General features: G+C 40.5%; 1 protein-coding gene across 20 annotated transcripts in view; it reads right to left on the reverse strand.

Moving 5' to 3' along the window:
* Positions 1–16,776, reverse strand: part of RASGEF1B (RasGEF domain family member 1B) — a 545,064-nt gene that overhangs the window by 487,366 nt on the left and 40,922 nt on the right. For 7 of the 20 annotated variants that reach the window (XM_072809892.1, XM_072809898.1, XM_072809895.1 and 4 more), the window contains one exon: positions 3,453–3,565. The exons of 9 other annotated variants lie outside the window; for them this stretch is intronic. In XM_072809892.1, the coding sequence (XP_072665993.1) occupies positions 3,453–3,509 (57 nt within the window). In that variant the 5' untranslated portion in view covers positions 3,510–3,565. Of the gene's footprint in view, positions 1–3,452; positions 3,566–9,709; positions 9,862–16,776 lie in introns of those variants that run through there. 4 more of the 20 variants (XM_072809893.1, XM_072809878.1, XM_072809888.1 and 1 more) reach the window with 2 other exon arrangements.

Here is a 16,776-nt window from a genome sequence, read left to right on the forward strand (position 1 = left end):
AGAGAGAGAGAGAGAAGTAGAGACAGGCAGGCTCCATGCAGAGAGCCCGACCAAGGAACTTGATCCCGGGATCTCGCCCTGGGCTGAAGGTGGCGCTAAACCGCTGAGCCAGCGGGGCTGCCCGTGTAATCCTAATTTTCAAGTGGCCCTTCATAAACTCATTTGTCCATGGCCTCTACCTAATTAAGAACCCTAGTTTCCATAAATACTTTATTTTGCAGGTTGGTTAGGAAGTGTAATTGTCTATTCTCTTTATCTGTTTTTCTCACCTTAGTGAGATAAGCCATCAATTTGTCTGAACTGACACACAAAATTAAAAGAAAAAGACTTAATAGTAGGCAGAGTTTCAAGTGCATTTCATTTGGTCTTCAAGTCATGAGCAATATTTGCCACACTGAATTTTAAAGAAATGAAAAACAAGGAACTACATAGAGGTTTCTGGGGATTTATTTTCTACTTTTTTCTAGTATTTCTTTCAGTTCATTTTTCAGTGAAACAAAGTTTACATGCCAGAAAAATGGATATCTATCCCTTTAGAAAGTTCTATGGTTTAACCATACACAATGACTACAAGTGTATTTCTATTAAACCAGACTGTCTCCACCCATGTCTACTTAACAAAAGTACATTCTGCCCTTGTTTGTAATCTTGCACCATAGAGAAAGGAAAGCTTTGATTTTGTCTCTGTAATCTTGGAGCCACTCTTGAGAGGGAAGGAGTAATGATGCCCTGTGATTAGAAAGAACATTCAAAATATTTAAATATCTTAGGATGAAGGATATGTCCCTCGCAACTCTATTTGGTTTCAGCATGGTATTATACATTGTTAGTTTAAACTACACTGTAACTACAGTTGCCCTGAATGGAAATTCACACTCCAGGGGTTGTCAACCACCATTTACTTAATCAGAGGCAACTACTACAAGCCTTCAGCTACCATTGTCTCTGATCAACATACCAGAGGTTTTCACAATTGGCTTAACAAATGTTGAAAATGGTTTTGGTTTTCATTGGTGAAATTAGTGTCTTTTAATTGGCATAAAAGATGCTAGAAATGGGTTACCATTGGTGAAACTAAATACATTCAAAATAGGAAGACACGCTCTCCTATGCACATGTGAAACCACTATAATGATACAATCAGCACTGTAATTTTAACCCAATCTGTAAACATCCTGTGCCCAGCCAGAGGTATCAGCCCCTGCTGACGGACTGACCTCGTTGTCAACATCCATCCACAGGGTCTCCCCATCTTCCATCTTTCTACTCAAACACTCTGCCTTGAGATGGTTTTCACTTACTCTTAAAGATATTTCCCCATGTGCACATTATTTTAGCCCCCAACTGATGGTCCCTCATAGCCATTAATCTTAAATAATTTATAGAGATGAACTTACATAATAGATTAATGCAATATTTTCCACTTTATAATTTTCACACTCAACAACCTCATATTCCTAAACAATACTCTCCACCAAGTATCTGAACTGGAGATGAAACCAGTACATGGGCTGCAGGTAATATGGACTTGTGGTTAAGACTCTGGAGCCAGACTGTCATGAGCACATCCTGGCTATCCTACTTGCCAGCCATGTAACATGGATAAGTTCACTTCTTGGTGAAATTCACTTCTCGGTGCTTCAGTGTTCTCATCTTTGAAATGAGGCTGTTATGACACCTAACTCATAGAGTTGCTGTGAGAGTTCAGTACAAATAAGACATTTAGCCAGTGACAGGCTGAAGTTCACTCCTATTAATTCACAAAAGCCAATCAGTAGCATCTATTTCCAACTCCCCTTTCAATTACATCACATTCATGGCTCACAACTGGCTATAGTGGGAATATTCGCACCACAGAAAATTGGCAGATGCCAAAAATGAAAAAACTGTGTTTTCTTTTCTCTTTCTTTCTTTCTTTTTTTTTTTTTTTTTTTTTTTTTTTTGAGAGTGATTGTTCAATATTTACCAGTATACCACTGCATTTAGCACAAGGGCTAGCCTACAGTTAGCTCTCAAAAAATATGAGCTATTAATAGAAAAGGTGATGAGGGTACTTCTGCCAAGCTAAAGGATTTTTCCCCCACTTTGCTTATCACACAAAGAAAATTGTAATTACACAAAGAAATTTGTAATTACACAAAGAAAATTGTGACAAACTACTCTTTGGTGACTCTTTCAAGCTAAATATAAACTAAATTTCTCCATCCCCGGTTAGCTTTAATAATGTTTATGTTCTTGGCTAGAATCACCTTGCCTGTTTCAATCTATGACATGGCACTAAGGTGCCTTATAAGAAAATAAATTGTATATAACATGTGAGCACTTTTTCAGTGGTCTTGCCAAACTCAAGGATATGTGGGTTACATATTTCTATTGAAGTCTGCAAATGAGTCCCTGTTTGGCAATCAGTTCAAGGACAAAACTCTTAAGTACTCCATGAGCAACACAGACATCTCAAAGACACAATTTAAAGAAATGACTGATGGACTCCTTCATCATTCCAGCCAAGAAAGAAATCAATAAAATAGAATTGTGTCATTGTTTCCAGTTTGTTTGTAAAGGAGACAGATGCAAAGTGAGAGAAATCAATCAAACGTGGTTTTTTTTTTCTTTTTCACATTTATTGACAGAATTTAAGATCACGTTAAATTTCCTAAGTATTTATCGTATAGTTTCTTTGAGCAGTGAGGAAACGAAAAGAATGGATTTTTATTGCTTTTCTTTTCCATTTATTTTGCTTTTTAACGTTAATGGGAGAAATGAGTAAATCAACAAAGGCCAATTAGAATTACCAATTGTACCAGAATCTGGCCATATGACACCCTGCTATGCAAAACCCTAAATATTTCAGAAATATTATTAATAATGTCCTAAAATCTTTTTTGCCACTCCTCTTAGAACTAAGGATTTTGTGATATAACTCAGTCTCAAACCACATAATAGGCCAATAAATCACAGCTAGATCCTACAAGTCTCAGCCAAATATTTGGTCATTCACACACCACAGGCTTAGGGTTTTGCCCATAATTCTTGGTCATTATTCTTATCAGGTATCCAGATAAGTGAGCAAAAAGAAAACTGGTCATTATAAATATACCAGCACACCATCCCTGAGCTTTAACACTTGTAAGTTTCTCTTGAATCAAAAAGCAAGTTGCTGTGCACATGGTACAGAATCTATTTGTACTTGTATGTATTTGAAATAGTCTATGATGACTATTTCTAGTGCACTGCTATAGTGAGATGGAATTTGAATGACTAGTTGTCTTAATTTTAAGTTAGTGGTTTGGGGGTGGGGGCACACACCACTTCCAGAGAAGAAAATAAGACAAGGTATATGGCATTATCCACCAACAAGAAAATGCAGGAAAGCATTCTGTTCTAGAGACAAAGATGGTCAAGAAACCATGGATCCTCAGAAACAGGTAAGAAAAAAAAAATAGAATACACACTTTCTTTTCTTTCTCCTCCATCAACAACAGAGAAGCTCTTGTTGACCATGGAACCATTAAGAGTTCTTAGCAGTACAGGTTGCCATGCACTCCACTCCTGCCGGCTTCCTGGACTGGAGAAAGAAAACAGGAAAGGGAAGAGGTGTCTTAGGAGAAAGGACACCTTTGAGGGCCAACAGCTAAGAACAGTAGGTCAACAAACTGCTCAACTATATACACACCTAACCATCTCTCTGCCCCAGGGCTCCCACCCAAAGGAAAATCAAGCCTTTCCAAGTCCATGCGTGCAGGAAAGCTAGAAAAATTAACCTTGCAGCCTAGGCAGCTTTAACTCCTCTCCGTGTAGAGTCCAACCAGGAGGACAAATGCCTATATTCAAAATGTAAATGAGGCACCTGGCTGGTTCAGTCGGCGGAGCGTGCAACTCTTAATCTTGGGGTTGTGAGTTCAAGCTCCACGTTGGGTGTAGAGATTACTTACAATCTTTTTTTTTTTTTTTTTTAATGTAAATTCGTTTTCTCTTACCTTCCCTCCACCTTTTCAGGGAGTTCAGTGTCTCACTCTGTTCTTTCCCATATCCGCCTCAATCAAAGACCTATATGAACTTACTCATTTCACAAGTCAAGGTGGATACATTTCATCTCCAATTCAACCCTGTTCTTCACTACTGCTAAGACTTGGAGTTACCAGTTTCCTTCAGCTTTAGAGTACAGAGACACAGGTTTGAATCCTATTTTAATACTTAGTCTCTTTTCAGCCTTGGATGAATTACCCTCTCTGAAGTTTCTGCATCTAGAAATGAGAATATCTTCTTCCCCAGGTTTGTTGTAGATTAAATGGGATAATGAATATAAAATCACTGGTACATGACAAGCTACAAACCCACTGAGTAGGATTAAATATAAGATTTAATAATAATTAAATGATTTAAATAAATATAGAGGATGACCTCAAGAAGCCTGAGCCCAGGGACGAGATTCAGTCTATAAGGATAAGGATGAGGCAGAAGAGGGGATGACATGAGATAAAAGAAGTCCTACAGTTGTTTTGAATCTACGACCTTGTCTCTAGTTGAGAGTATAATTGAGTCAGTATATAAACAGAATTAAACTGTATAAAACATCTAGAAAAACTGTTTACACAGTTAAAGGGAACGCTTCTCTACCCTTGATGAAGGGAGCTTATTTAGTGTCAACACCCGTGAGCTCTCTGTGGGAGTGACCTATCTGATGGAGGAATAAACTAGACGTGTTCGGTTCAACTCTTCCCTTTTATTTCATGGGGAGTTTTTGGCTGTTTCTCCAGGGTGGCCCCAAGTCATCCCCTAAAGCCCCCTATCTCAAACCCCCTCCTCCACTCATAGAGAGTCAGCCTTGGTCCAGCGCAGCTGATAAGTGGGTGGGAAAGTGTGATTAAATATATCCTCCAACTGAGCCTTTATGAGTCATAAAGGTAGTATTTTGAACTCTCATCTGTTTTATTCTGTTGTCTTACTCTCACCTTAGCCCTCAGGCAAGATGAAGGGTGTTATCTAAGAGGCCCCCTTAAGAACTCCAACAAGCCTTACTGACTGCTACTTAAGGATACTGAAAGATTAACAAAGCAAAGGGAAAAAGCAAAACTGGTCCAGCTATGTCAAAGTAATACTAATTAGAATACATGGCAGAAAATAGCATCATGACTAATTGTCCTAAGTATAATAATACTAAAAATAACATTAATGTCAGTCATCTTATTTTTCTTTGAAATTTATTTAAACCAAATGTGTGGGATCCCTGGGTGGCACAGCGGTTTAGCGCCTGCCTTTGGCCCAGGGCGCGATCCTGGAGACCTGGGATCGAATCCCACATCGGGCTCCCGGTGCATGGAGCCTGCTTCTCCCTCTGCCTATGTCTCTGCCTCTCTCTCTCTCTTTCTGTGTGACTATCATAAATAAATAAAAATTTTAAAAAATAAAAAATAAAAAATAAACCAAATGTGTTTCCACATAATTAGGTTACCTCTGTCTTCTAGCACTGAAACATTAGAAAACGAACAGAAAATGGCAGCCACATGAGTGGATATAGTTTAAGCTACTTGGTTTAATGCTAGTCCTTGCCTCTAGCCTAGACCCTTGCCCTGTGGGATTTCCTGTACTGACCTACAGGAAGTGGATTCATGGTTTAAGTAAGTTTTATATGCACCAAGGGATCTGCACCTTCCACCCTAGGGAGGTAGTTATTTAGAGAGAAAGCAGTTAAAATGTGAAGTTCATCATCAGAGGAAGCTCTCAGGATGACCCAGAGGACCTACTTCTTGCAGAGAAAATAGGATTTTAATTGACAGATTCGATCCCAGGTTCCTCTCTAGGGCCTCCCAGTAGAGGTCATGAACTGTGATGTAACTGCATGGTTTCAAACACTTTCAATTCAGTTCACACCAGGCCCCCATGGAATGTACTTCAGGCTACCACCTCATTCTACATTCCACTCCCAATCACTCTACTCACTCCACCTCCCAGTCACCCTAGGTTTATGGCTTCAATATGGGAAGTTTAAATTATGTCAATCTCCATTACTGATTATTCACCTTTCATCCAAATTACTTGAGTCATTTCCAAAATTGCTCCCTCTGAGATAAGTGAGTGGGTTCTTTCTACTCATGTACAAATACAAAGACTTAACTTTCTTGACACAATAATAAACATACTGAGTGAGCAGCCCTGGTGGCACAGTGGTTTAGCACTGCCTGCAGCCCAGGGTGTGATCCTGGAGACCCGGGATCGAGTTCCACATCGGGCTCCCTGCATGGAACCTGCTTCTCCCTCTGCCTGTGTCTCTGCCTCTCTCTCTCTCTCTCTCTCTCTCTCTGTGTGTGTGTGTGTCTCATGAATAAATAAATAAAATCTTAAAATAAAATAAAATAAATAAAATAAAATGAAATGAAATGAAATGAAATGAAATGAAATAAACATACTGAGAATCTAAAGTGAATTAATCCTTGAAACTAACTAAGGATCCTGGCAGTTAAGAGGCTCTATTTGGTGGTAAGATCCTTAAAGTTTGGGGATGTGTTTTGTCCACTCCTGAATCCCCAGGGCTTAGAAGGGCAGCTGGCATGAGTATGTTTGATAAATCCTTGAAATTAAATAAAGTATTTAGCACTTTAAAAGCAAATATCTGCATCAAAACCTTTAAGAAATGCTCCATAAATTAACAAGATGATGACCAAGAGGGACGACTAAAGAGACCGTCAAGAGACCGACTAAAGGTATCCGTCAAGCTGGTGTCATTGACTAACCACATCCACAAAGCACATCATTAATCCACCGTGATCAAGTTGGGGGGAGTCTGGTGAAGGGTTCTGAATATCTCCCTCTTCATCCCTCCCAAAATCTGGAATACTTATTCTATTGAGCTATTACACCAGTTTTAACACCTTCCTCGTGTTATGTTTAAAAAAATAAATAAATTTAAGAAAACCATTTTAAAAATTAAAAAAAAAAAAAAGGACTGGGACTCCAAACTCAGGCAGATTTCATCACCTAGAAGGGTTTCTTCTTTTATGCCCCCAGATGCACAGAGCTGTTTTCATATTTGCTGTGTTTGGCTACTCAGAATCCACCTCTCTTGACCATGCAACTTGAGTACTTCATCTCCCCTGGCCACTGCGATTGGTTCAGGGATGATACAAGAGACTGAGATTCCATATGAGCCAATGAGATGTGAGAACGGCTTCTTGAAGGCTTCTAAGAAAGATAGTTCTTTACTCTTCTGGGACTACTACTGAGAGTTGTACTATCTCCTCCTGCAGGACATAAGCAAAGAAGCCGGGAGCGCTAGAAACTTAGCAGCTCTCTTATGACAAGGGAGGCCAGCCTTAGGCTAAAGCAGTCCTAGCAAAAACAGAGAAGAGAAAGGCTGATACAAAATGATGGTATCAGTGAACCACTGGCTCCAGCCTGACCTGAAGCCTACCTACCTTCCCAGTTACATGAGCTAATAAACACGTCATTGATTTAGCCAATTTGAGACCAGTTTTCTGTTACTTGCACATGGCTAAAGCCAAATTCACTGAATTGATCAAGTCAGCTCTTAATAAATTGCTGTCCGCACTGAGTTGAAAAGATTTAAATGCATCAAGGTTAAGGGACCTACTAGGAGACTTTCAATGGAGCAAAAGTAGTAAGAGAATGCAAAATCCCCACCATTTCCCAGCCTATGCCCTCACCTCTCGTATGTGAGCCTCCTTGGATTCCTTCAAGCATTTACTTGCACTCCTTACATGCTAATTATGTTCAAGCCAGTGTCTACAGAAGAAACAAAAACATTGTCCCCACTCTCTAGAAGTTTATAAATAACTATAGAATGTGTAAAGGTAAAAACTTAGAAGTATTTAAGAATTAAATAATTATAAGGTGTTAATATGGTAGATTTCCCCCTAAGTTGCCTTTAATGTTAAGCCACATTTTTAACAACTATAGCTTTGATTTAAAATAAGTTCACAATAGAGGCACCTGGGTGGCTCAGTCAGTTAAGTGTCCGACTCTTGATTTGTGCTCAGGTCATGATCTCAGGGTCATGAAATCAAACCCTGCATCAGGCTTCTTGCTCAGCACATACTTTGCTTGAGATTCTCTCTCCCTCTCCCTTTGCCCTTCCCCCACTCTCTTTCAAATAAACAAATCTTTTTTTTTTTTTTAAGATTTATTTATTTGTTTGACAGAGAGAGAGCACAAGTAGGCAGAGCAGCAGAGAGTAGGCTCTCTGAGCGGAGCGCCTGACATGGGGCTCAATCCCAGGATCCTGGTAATATGACCTGAGCTGAAGGCAGACACCCAACCAACTGAGCCACCCAGGTGCCCCATCAAATAAATACATCTTTAAATAACAATAAAATAAGTTCACAATAAACTGGAAATACATTAATAATACATGCCACAGCATGGTTTGAAATCCAACAAAATAATATCTGTGAAACTTCTGTGCAACACAAAGCACCATGCATGCATGTAATATTTTGTAAATAATAATAGCCAACATTTATTGAATGTCTATTGTATGCAATGTGCTGGCACATACTGAGCACTTTGCATACATTATCTCAATCTCCACAACAAATTATAATTCTTGTTTTATAATTGAGGATACCAAGGCATAGAGAATATAATTGGTTTCCCCAAATCATACAATGAGAAAATAATGGGTTAAGACTTAAACCAGGCATGCAAGTCTGGGTGGCTCAACAGTTGAGCATCTGCCTTGCACTCAGGGCAGCTCAGGGCATGATCCCAGGATCTGGGATTGAGTCCCAAATTGGGCTCCTTGCAGGGAGCCTGCTTCTCCTTCTGTCTATGTCTCTGTGTGTGTGTGTGTGTGTGTGTGTGTGTGTGTCTCATGAATAAAAGTCTTAAAAAAAAAAAAGACTTAAATCAGGCAATCTGACTTCAAATCCTGGATCTCTCACAAATATGTAACTGTGTTTAAAGGTTTTATATAGTAGTCAGAATAATGGTCCCCCAAAGATGTCCATGTCCTACTTCCCTGAATGTGTGACGATGTCAGATTACACAGCAAAGGGGAATTAAAGTTGCTGATGGAATTAAGATTGCTAAATAGCTGACCTCAAGATGTGACGATTATCCTGGCTTATCCAGTGGGGCCCAGTACAATCACAGCAATGACAGAAGCAGAAGTCAGAATGATTCAACAGACTCAACCTGGCCATTGCCGACTTTGAAGATAAGGGAAGGAGCCCTGCGCCAAGGCATAAGGGCAGCTTCTAGACCCGGAAAAGACAAGAAAGCATGTTCTCTCTTATAGCCTCCAGAAAGGAATGTAAGCCAGCTGGCACCTTGATTTTAGCCCAGTGAGACATATTTTTGGACTTCTGATCTCCAAAACTGAAATAAAATAAATCTGTTTAAAGCCACTAAGTTTAAAGCAATTTGTTACAGCAGCAATGGGAAACTAACACACAAGTGTGTGTACATTTTTGCATCATTCAGGTAGAAGGATGAAGAGAAGGAGCTATCCCCAAGATACTACTTTATTTTTTTAAAAGATTTTGTTTATTTGAGAGAGTGCACACATATGCATGAGTCGGGTGTGGAGGCAGAAGAAGGAGAAACAGACTACCTGCTGAGCAGGGAGCCCGACTCAGGGCTTGATCCCAGGATGCTGAGATCATGACCTGAGCTGAAGGCAGACGCCCAATGGACTGGGTCACCCAGGCACTCCCTCAAGATGCCACTTTAAATAATGATATCAAAATCTAACCTTATAGGGGATCCCTGGGTGGCTCAGTGGTTTGGCGCCTGCCTTTGGCCCAGGGCCTGATCCTGGAGTCCCGGGATCGAGTCCCGCGTCGCGCTCCTGGCATGGAGTCTATTTCTCCCTCCTCCTGTGTCTCTGCCTCTCTCTCTCTGTGTCTATCATTCATAAATAAATAAATAAATAAATAAATAAATAAATAAATAAATAAATCTTTAAAAAAAAAAAATCTAACCTTATAGGAAATGAAAAATTGGCCTTGGAGACACCAGAGTCTGGTTCACATGGATAAGCAACTAAATTACCTGGGGCAAGATACCCAAACTTTGAGTTTCCTCCTCTGTAAATCACGGATCGTTATTTCTCATAGGACTGGAGTAAGGACTAAGAAAGTTATTAGAAAGAAGTTAATACAATGCTGAACTCTCATTGCAGAGTTTCCTGCCCATTTCTTCATTTAAACTCCCAAGGGAACACGGAGAAAAAACAAGCTCATCTTAGAAAAAAGTTTTCTGTTTTTCATAAATATTAAAAAATATTTAATAAATATTAACTATTAAAATATTAATATATAATATAATATAAATATAATGTGTAAATATTAAAAATATTTTTTAAAAGTTTTCTGTTTTTCATAAATATTAAGGATATCAAATGATTTTTTTTAAAGATTTTATTTATTTATTCATAATAGTCACACAGAGAGAGACAAAGAGGCAAAGACACAGGCAGAGGGAGAAGCAGGCTCCATGCAGGGAGCCCGACGTGGGATTCGATCCTAGGTCTCCAGGATCGCGCCCCGGGCCAAAGGCAGGCACCAAACCGCTGTGCCACCCAGGGATCCCAAGGATATCAAATAATTTAAACATCAGTGTAATTTGTTAAATGGAAATGGTGTGCCATTTTAAAAAAGAAATCTCCATACCAAAATTGTAAAGCAAGAAATTTCTCACCCTAGCCTCGTTCTGGACTTTGGGTCTTTCTCTACCAATCTCTCTCTCTCTCTCTCTCTCTCTCTCTGTCTCTCTCTCTCTCCAGGAAACAAGTTAAAGTAAAAAGTAGTACAATAAAAAATAAGGATGCAAACAGATTGATTTATGTTCATTTTGCTGAGCAAATAACTAGCACTGCTTTCGTTACATAGGCTACTTCTCCAGAGGAATATATATTTTTAAAACCGGTTTCTCTGGGGCTTCAATTCCGATCTGCATATCAAGGTTTTACCCTTTCCCCCGGTGACCCATTTGTCTGAGGGAGGCATTCAATTAGACTGCCAGAGCAAATTGATTCAGTATTGACCAGAAGAGGCTTCTCACTTGAAAGACATATTACACAGAGGTGGAGGTGTCACTGCCACAGGTCAATATTCCAAGTGCAAGGGCCCAGATGATTCAGGAATATGAAATGAGGAAAGGTCCTCCCTGGGCATTTGGAGCAGAAAAGCCCCCTCTTTCTCTTACAGAATAAATAGCATGGGAGTGAGACGCCCAATAAAATGCATTTTCATAAAGGCAGGAAACCGATGCCTGTTCTCTAATGGTAGGGAATAAGCAAATTCCCTTAGTGGGAATAAGGAAGATGAGAATAAAGGAATAAGGCAAAGGTTTCTTTGTCTCAAGAACCCAAACTGGGATTTAGGATCTCAGTAACCTCATCCTCAAGGTCATTGCTCTTCAGTGAAACATCTCTGCTCTTTTCAAGTGCCCTCGCCCCCTGGACCCTTTTCTGTGGCCCTGCCTCTCTCCATCCATGGACTGCAGCCATAAAACCCAGGCCTGACCAATTTATCAAAACTTTCTCTCCACACCCTTCACACACTGTGTTCATCTTTGTAAACCAAGATAAATACTCAGTTCTTATAGACAAGCCATTGGGTCTCCTTACATCTAAAGCATGAGGAAGCACTGTATGCCCAGTAAGACAGAAATAAATGCTTATCCATGATAAGTATGCTTTATTGAATATAAAACTGGAACTCAAATTAAAGGGCAAGAAGGACACAAGCTTATGGTACCCAATGCTGGCTTTTAATCTTTGTTATTTCTCAAGTGATGGCTTTGATTTGTTGAAATGTTTTATAGCTTTGACTATCTGACAGAATAAATTAAACCCTTTCCAAGAGCCTTTCCCTTGATTATCCCAAGTTCTCATTATCGATAAGATGGTCCTTTATATCCAGCTTGAAAAAAATCATAAAATTGGCATCATTAAAATAATGAAGACCCCTACACATACCTTTGTTTTAAGATTTGGCCTCTACATATTTACACGACTCCTTTTTTATTTATACGTTCACATCGTTGCAACAAGGTGACCATTTTTATTGTGTGACACACACAATAAAAAATATTATGTAAGGCATGTAGTTTCCAAATGTCACTGGTGAAAGCTGAAATCCATTATCATTTGCTCGCAGAAATGAAGCCCATCATGCTGTGCACTTGCAGAAAAGAATAAAAAGGTTTAAACCAAAATCTGCATAATCCCAGGTAGAGGCAGCAGCAGCAGCAGCAGCAGCAGGGGGAGAGAAAAAGGAAAAAAAAAAAAGGCATCATCTCTGATATGCAAAGCATGGAAAAGAATGGCATATATTACAAATCAGGCTGTCTGAATGCAAACGGCCCAAGAACATGCTTAAGTAAGAACACACACTGTAATGAATTGGTTCAAGGCATCGGTTGATCATTTTCTGTTTCAAAAAATTCCTCAGACGTATATATGCACAACTCTGCAGTTAAAATGCAGCTGCAGTTCCTTCAATTTTCATTTGGAATCGAATGTCAGATAAAATGAAAAACCCTGCCTTCAACCCTATCCAAAAAGATCATCCTCAAAGAATACTTCTTTTCTTACTATTTCTTCCTAAATAAATTTCTAATATTACTCATATGCCTAGATGAAAAAAAAATATTTTGAGCATTAGAGGGAAAACAGGAACATTAAGGATGGGTGAGTACATGCCCCAAGTGGAGAAGAGGATGACCTGTAATGTTCCAGAGTTCAGCTCAAACCAAAGAGATAGAAGGGAAAACAATTCTCATAACAGCCTGTTTCTTCTAACAATAATATAATTTCAAATACTAGTATGTCAACTCAGTAAACTATTCAATAGCCAGTAAAATGATAAATATAAAGATTATGTAGAAAGCATGGTAAAGAGTCTATGAAATATAAAAGCAAAAGATACCAGGGAATTGTGCCTATGCTATTACTACAACCTTGAGAAATTATTTATACCTTTATTTAAAAGGTCATAAAACGGGATCCCTGGGTGGCGCAGCGGTTTAGTGCCTGCCTTTGGCCCAAGGCGCGATCCTGGAGACCTGGGATCGAATCCCACGTCGGGCACCTGGTGCATGGAGCCTGCTTCTCCCTCTGCCTATGTCTCTGCCTCTCTCTCTCTCTCTCTCTCTCTCTGTGACTATCATAAATAAATAAAAATTAAAAAAAAAGGTCATAAAACACCATAATACATGCAGATCTGATGACAGTAGTGATTTTTATGTAGGAGAGTGGTAGCAGTTAAGGGAAGATTTTTTCTTTTTTCTTTTTCATTTCTAATATTATTACAGCAAACACATACTGCTTTTTAATTTTTTTTAAAAAATGTTTTTATTTTAAAGATCTGAAAGGCTGAAGACTAAACCGCATCTCCTTGGGATCCCTGGGTGGCGCAGCGGTTTAGCGCCTGCCTTTGGCCCAGGGCGCGATCCCCTCAGACCCGGGGTCGAATCCCACGTCAGGCTCCCGGTGCATGGAGCCTGCTTCTCCCTCTGCCTGTGTCTCTGCCTCTCTCTCTCTCTCTGTGTGACTATCATAAATAAATAAAAATTTAAAAAAATAATAATAAAAAAATTTAAAAAAAATAAAGACATTTAAACCGCATCTCCAACTTTTTTGTAGGCAAAATTATTTTCTCAAAGCACTGGATTCAGAGACCTGAAGAGAATATTACCACTAGTGGCCTAGTATATCTGCTGCCCTGTATTTGCTTATCAGGAATTTCTGAAATTGGCAAAGGCCAAACCTGTTAGGAAAAACTTGGGAAGAAAAAGTAAGCACAACCAAGAAAGGAAAGTATCAGGTATACTCAGAGCCACTGAAATTATAGCCTGTTTACTCACAACACTGATGCAGTTCAAGACATGGCACCTCACAATATTTTAGGCTGAAGAAACTTGACAAACGTCATGGGCAGAAAGGACTTTCCCCTGAAGCAGGTCATAGAACCCTCAGGTGGATGGTAGGTTCCCTATCCCGGGAGGAAAAGAACATCCTTATTTCCAAGATGGAGGGACATCAGAGGTATCTGAACAAACAGGGCTCGTTTCTCCCAGTTTACTATACCTACGTCATGCCCTTTTTTGTCCTATCACATTTTTCTGCAACTTTTCACTCTTCGTCTAACCTTGCATAAAAACACTCAGGTTTAACCACTTCTTTGGGTCTTCATTTCATTATCAAGGCTATCATGTCATGCAAAAGTTCTACTAAATGCACTTGCATGCTTTCTTCTTGTTAATCTGTCTTGGCATATGAGCCCCAGCAGAAAACTTACAAGGGTAAAAGTGATGAAGTTTTGGAATATAGGTGAGGCTTGGTGGGGTGAGGTCCAGAGCCAACAACCAAGAAAGAATTCTTGAGATGTCTTTGGTGCAAAATGGTGGTTTTATGAAAGCCCGGGGACAGACCCGTGGGCAGGAAGAGCTGCTGCCCGGGGCCTGTGAGGGGTGGCTGATTATATACCTGGGAGTGGGAGGGGTTTGAGGATAGAGTACTCTCTAGGGAATTTTGGAAGCACGGTTTCCAGGACCTTGAGGGGGCTAGCTATTGTTGGGGAAAGGTCACTTATTCCCGTCTAATAAAACCTGAGTCATGAGACCCTTCAGATGTATATCGGTGGCCCATGTGCTTGAGGGATGATTGCCAACATGTATCTTAGGGGTTTAGAGATAAAGGAAATTACTAAAGGAATTTGTATATATTAAAGTATATTTACAGGCTCCTGGGAGTTGGGCTAAGATTGCCTTCTGCCCTTAGCAAAGTATGAACATCAAGGCAGTTGAGTCTGTAGAGGAATGTCACTCTCCCTGATTCAAGGACTTGTCAGTGTGCTTTGTCCTCAGCTAGCCCTGTCCCCCCCCCCTCTTCATTTTCCCCCTGAACAATTCTGACCCTTAAATCTTTAAGGTTGTTGAAGGTCTCAACTTCTGTAACTTCTTCCTGCTGAGTAGGGGCATAAAGATGTCCCTACCTACGGGTCAGTATTGGTCAGTTGGGGAACATATTGGGTCTCATGACTCAGGTTTTATTAGACGGTAATAAGTGACCTTTCCCCAACAATAGCTAGCCCCCTCAAGGTCCTGGAAACCGTGCTTCCAAAATTCCCTAGAGAGTACTCTATCCTCAAACCCCTCCCACTCCCAGGTATATAATCAGCCACCCCTCACAGGCCCCAGGCAGCAGCTCTTCCTGCCCACGGGTCCTGTCCCCGGGCTTTCATAAAACCACCATTTTGCACCAAAGACATCTCAAGAATTCTTTCTTGGTTGTTGGCTCTGGACCTCACCCCACCAAGCCTCACCTATATTCCAAAACTTCATCATTTGGCACCCAATGTGGGGCTTTGAGTCTTTACATCTGGACTCTGAGCTTTGGTGCAAAGTTGGTGAGTACTTTCCTCTTCTTTCTTTACTCTCATTCCAGGGGCCCTTCAAGGAGTAAGGTCTTAATGGAACAGTTTCATGCCGATTGCTCAGGCTGCAATCCTCTAGCCTGTGGCTACTCTACAGGGAGGAGAAAAAGCCTGCCTTTTGGCTGGAAGTTAGTACCCTGGCCAAGATAGTAATAATAAGATCCAGAAACTTGATACCCTCTCTTTATTCCTGTCCTTATACAAAATTGTCTGTCTTGGGCACAGGACAACCACCTAAGTCACCAGGATGGCTGCCAATCTTAAGACTCCACTGTGAGGTTTCCTCCTACTTGATAACGTGATCCCCTCCACATCCCTGGTCTAACTGCTTCTGGCCCCAAACCTCCACTGGGAGCTGGCCAAAACCAGTACCTGCTGGAATTAAACCCAACCAGGGACTGTTTCCCAGGGAAATTGGCTGTAAAGACTATATGTGTTAGAATGTCACTTAGATCCATTCCATTCCATTCACTTAGATCATGATAGATTTCTATCTTTGTTTTTTCCATCAATGTCCTCTACTAAATACATAAGCTACAAAATTGGGTAATTCCCTTGTAAAACTTTTCTGGTGTTCTCCATGGGTTAAAAACAGCGGGTTTTGCCTTCAAGGCAAGGCAAAATAAGGGGTGGCCTTCATGGCACGACCTTCAAGGCATGGTATTTCGGTCCATATGCCAGCACCCATCCGTAGCCTAGGATGCAACGGGGAAGCGGGGAGAGGGCAGGCCTCCCTCCTACACCTGCTTTTAACGGCTGCGGTGATCATTGTGATTTTGTTCAGGTGATGCCTCCGGTCACTTTGATGCTAGGAACCTCTGATATATCCTGCACATGGGACGCCACCCAGTAGTCGGGGGGATTTTCTTTGGTAATGGACCTTCTTTACTCTTCTCAGAGCATGGGAGCTCTTCTCTTCAATCCTAAAGGTGCCTTTTAACCCACTGGAGACAGTTCAGATTGCAAAACTTAGGAAAGGACTGAGCTCCTCTAACACTGCATGGCCTCAGTGGGATCTATCCATTAGATCTCCTCTGCAGGAAAAAAGGGCAAATGGCCCAAATGTGTTGGCTAGTAAACTCCCTCCTGACATTGGATAATAAAGATCTAAATAGGCCTCCTCCAAGTAAACCCAGGATGTTGGAGGAAACACAGGCCATCCCAGATGAAAGGGACTCTCTTACTCTCTCACTGCTCCTCCTAACAGATGTGGGGGGTTTCTCCCTCACTCATTTCCATTCTCCCTCACTCATTTTCCATTCACTCAGGTGGATGGCAATAATTGGGGCGAACTGTGGTTAGTCTACCTCAGGATGGGGACTTCAAGGAATATTCCCAAGCAGTTACTGAAACTCTCTTTGTTTTGGGGAAATTCCCT

Source organism: Canis lupus, chromosome 33 (assembly GCF_048164855.1).
Source record: "Canis lupus baileyi chromosome 33, mCanLup2.hap1, whole genome shotgun sequence".
Lineage (NCBI taxonomy): Eukaryota > Metazoa > Chordata > Mammalia > Carnivora > Canidae > Canis > Canis lupus.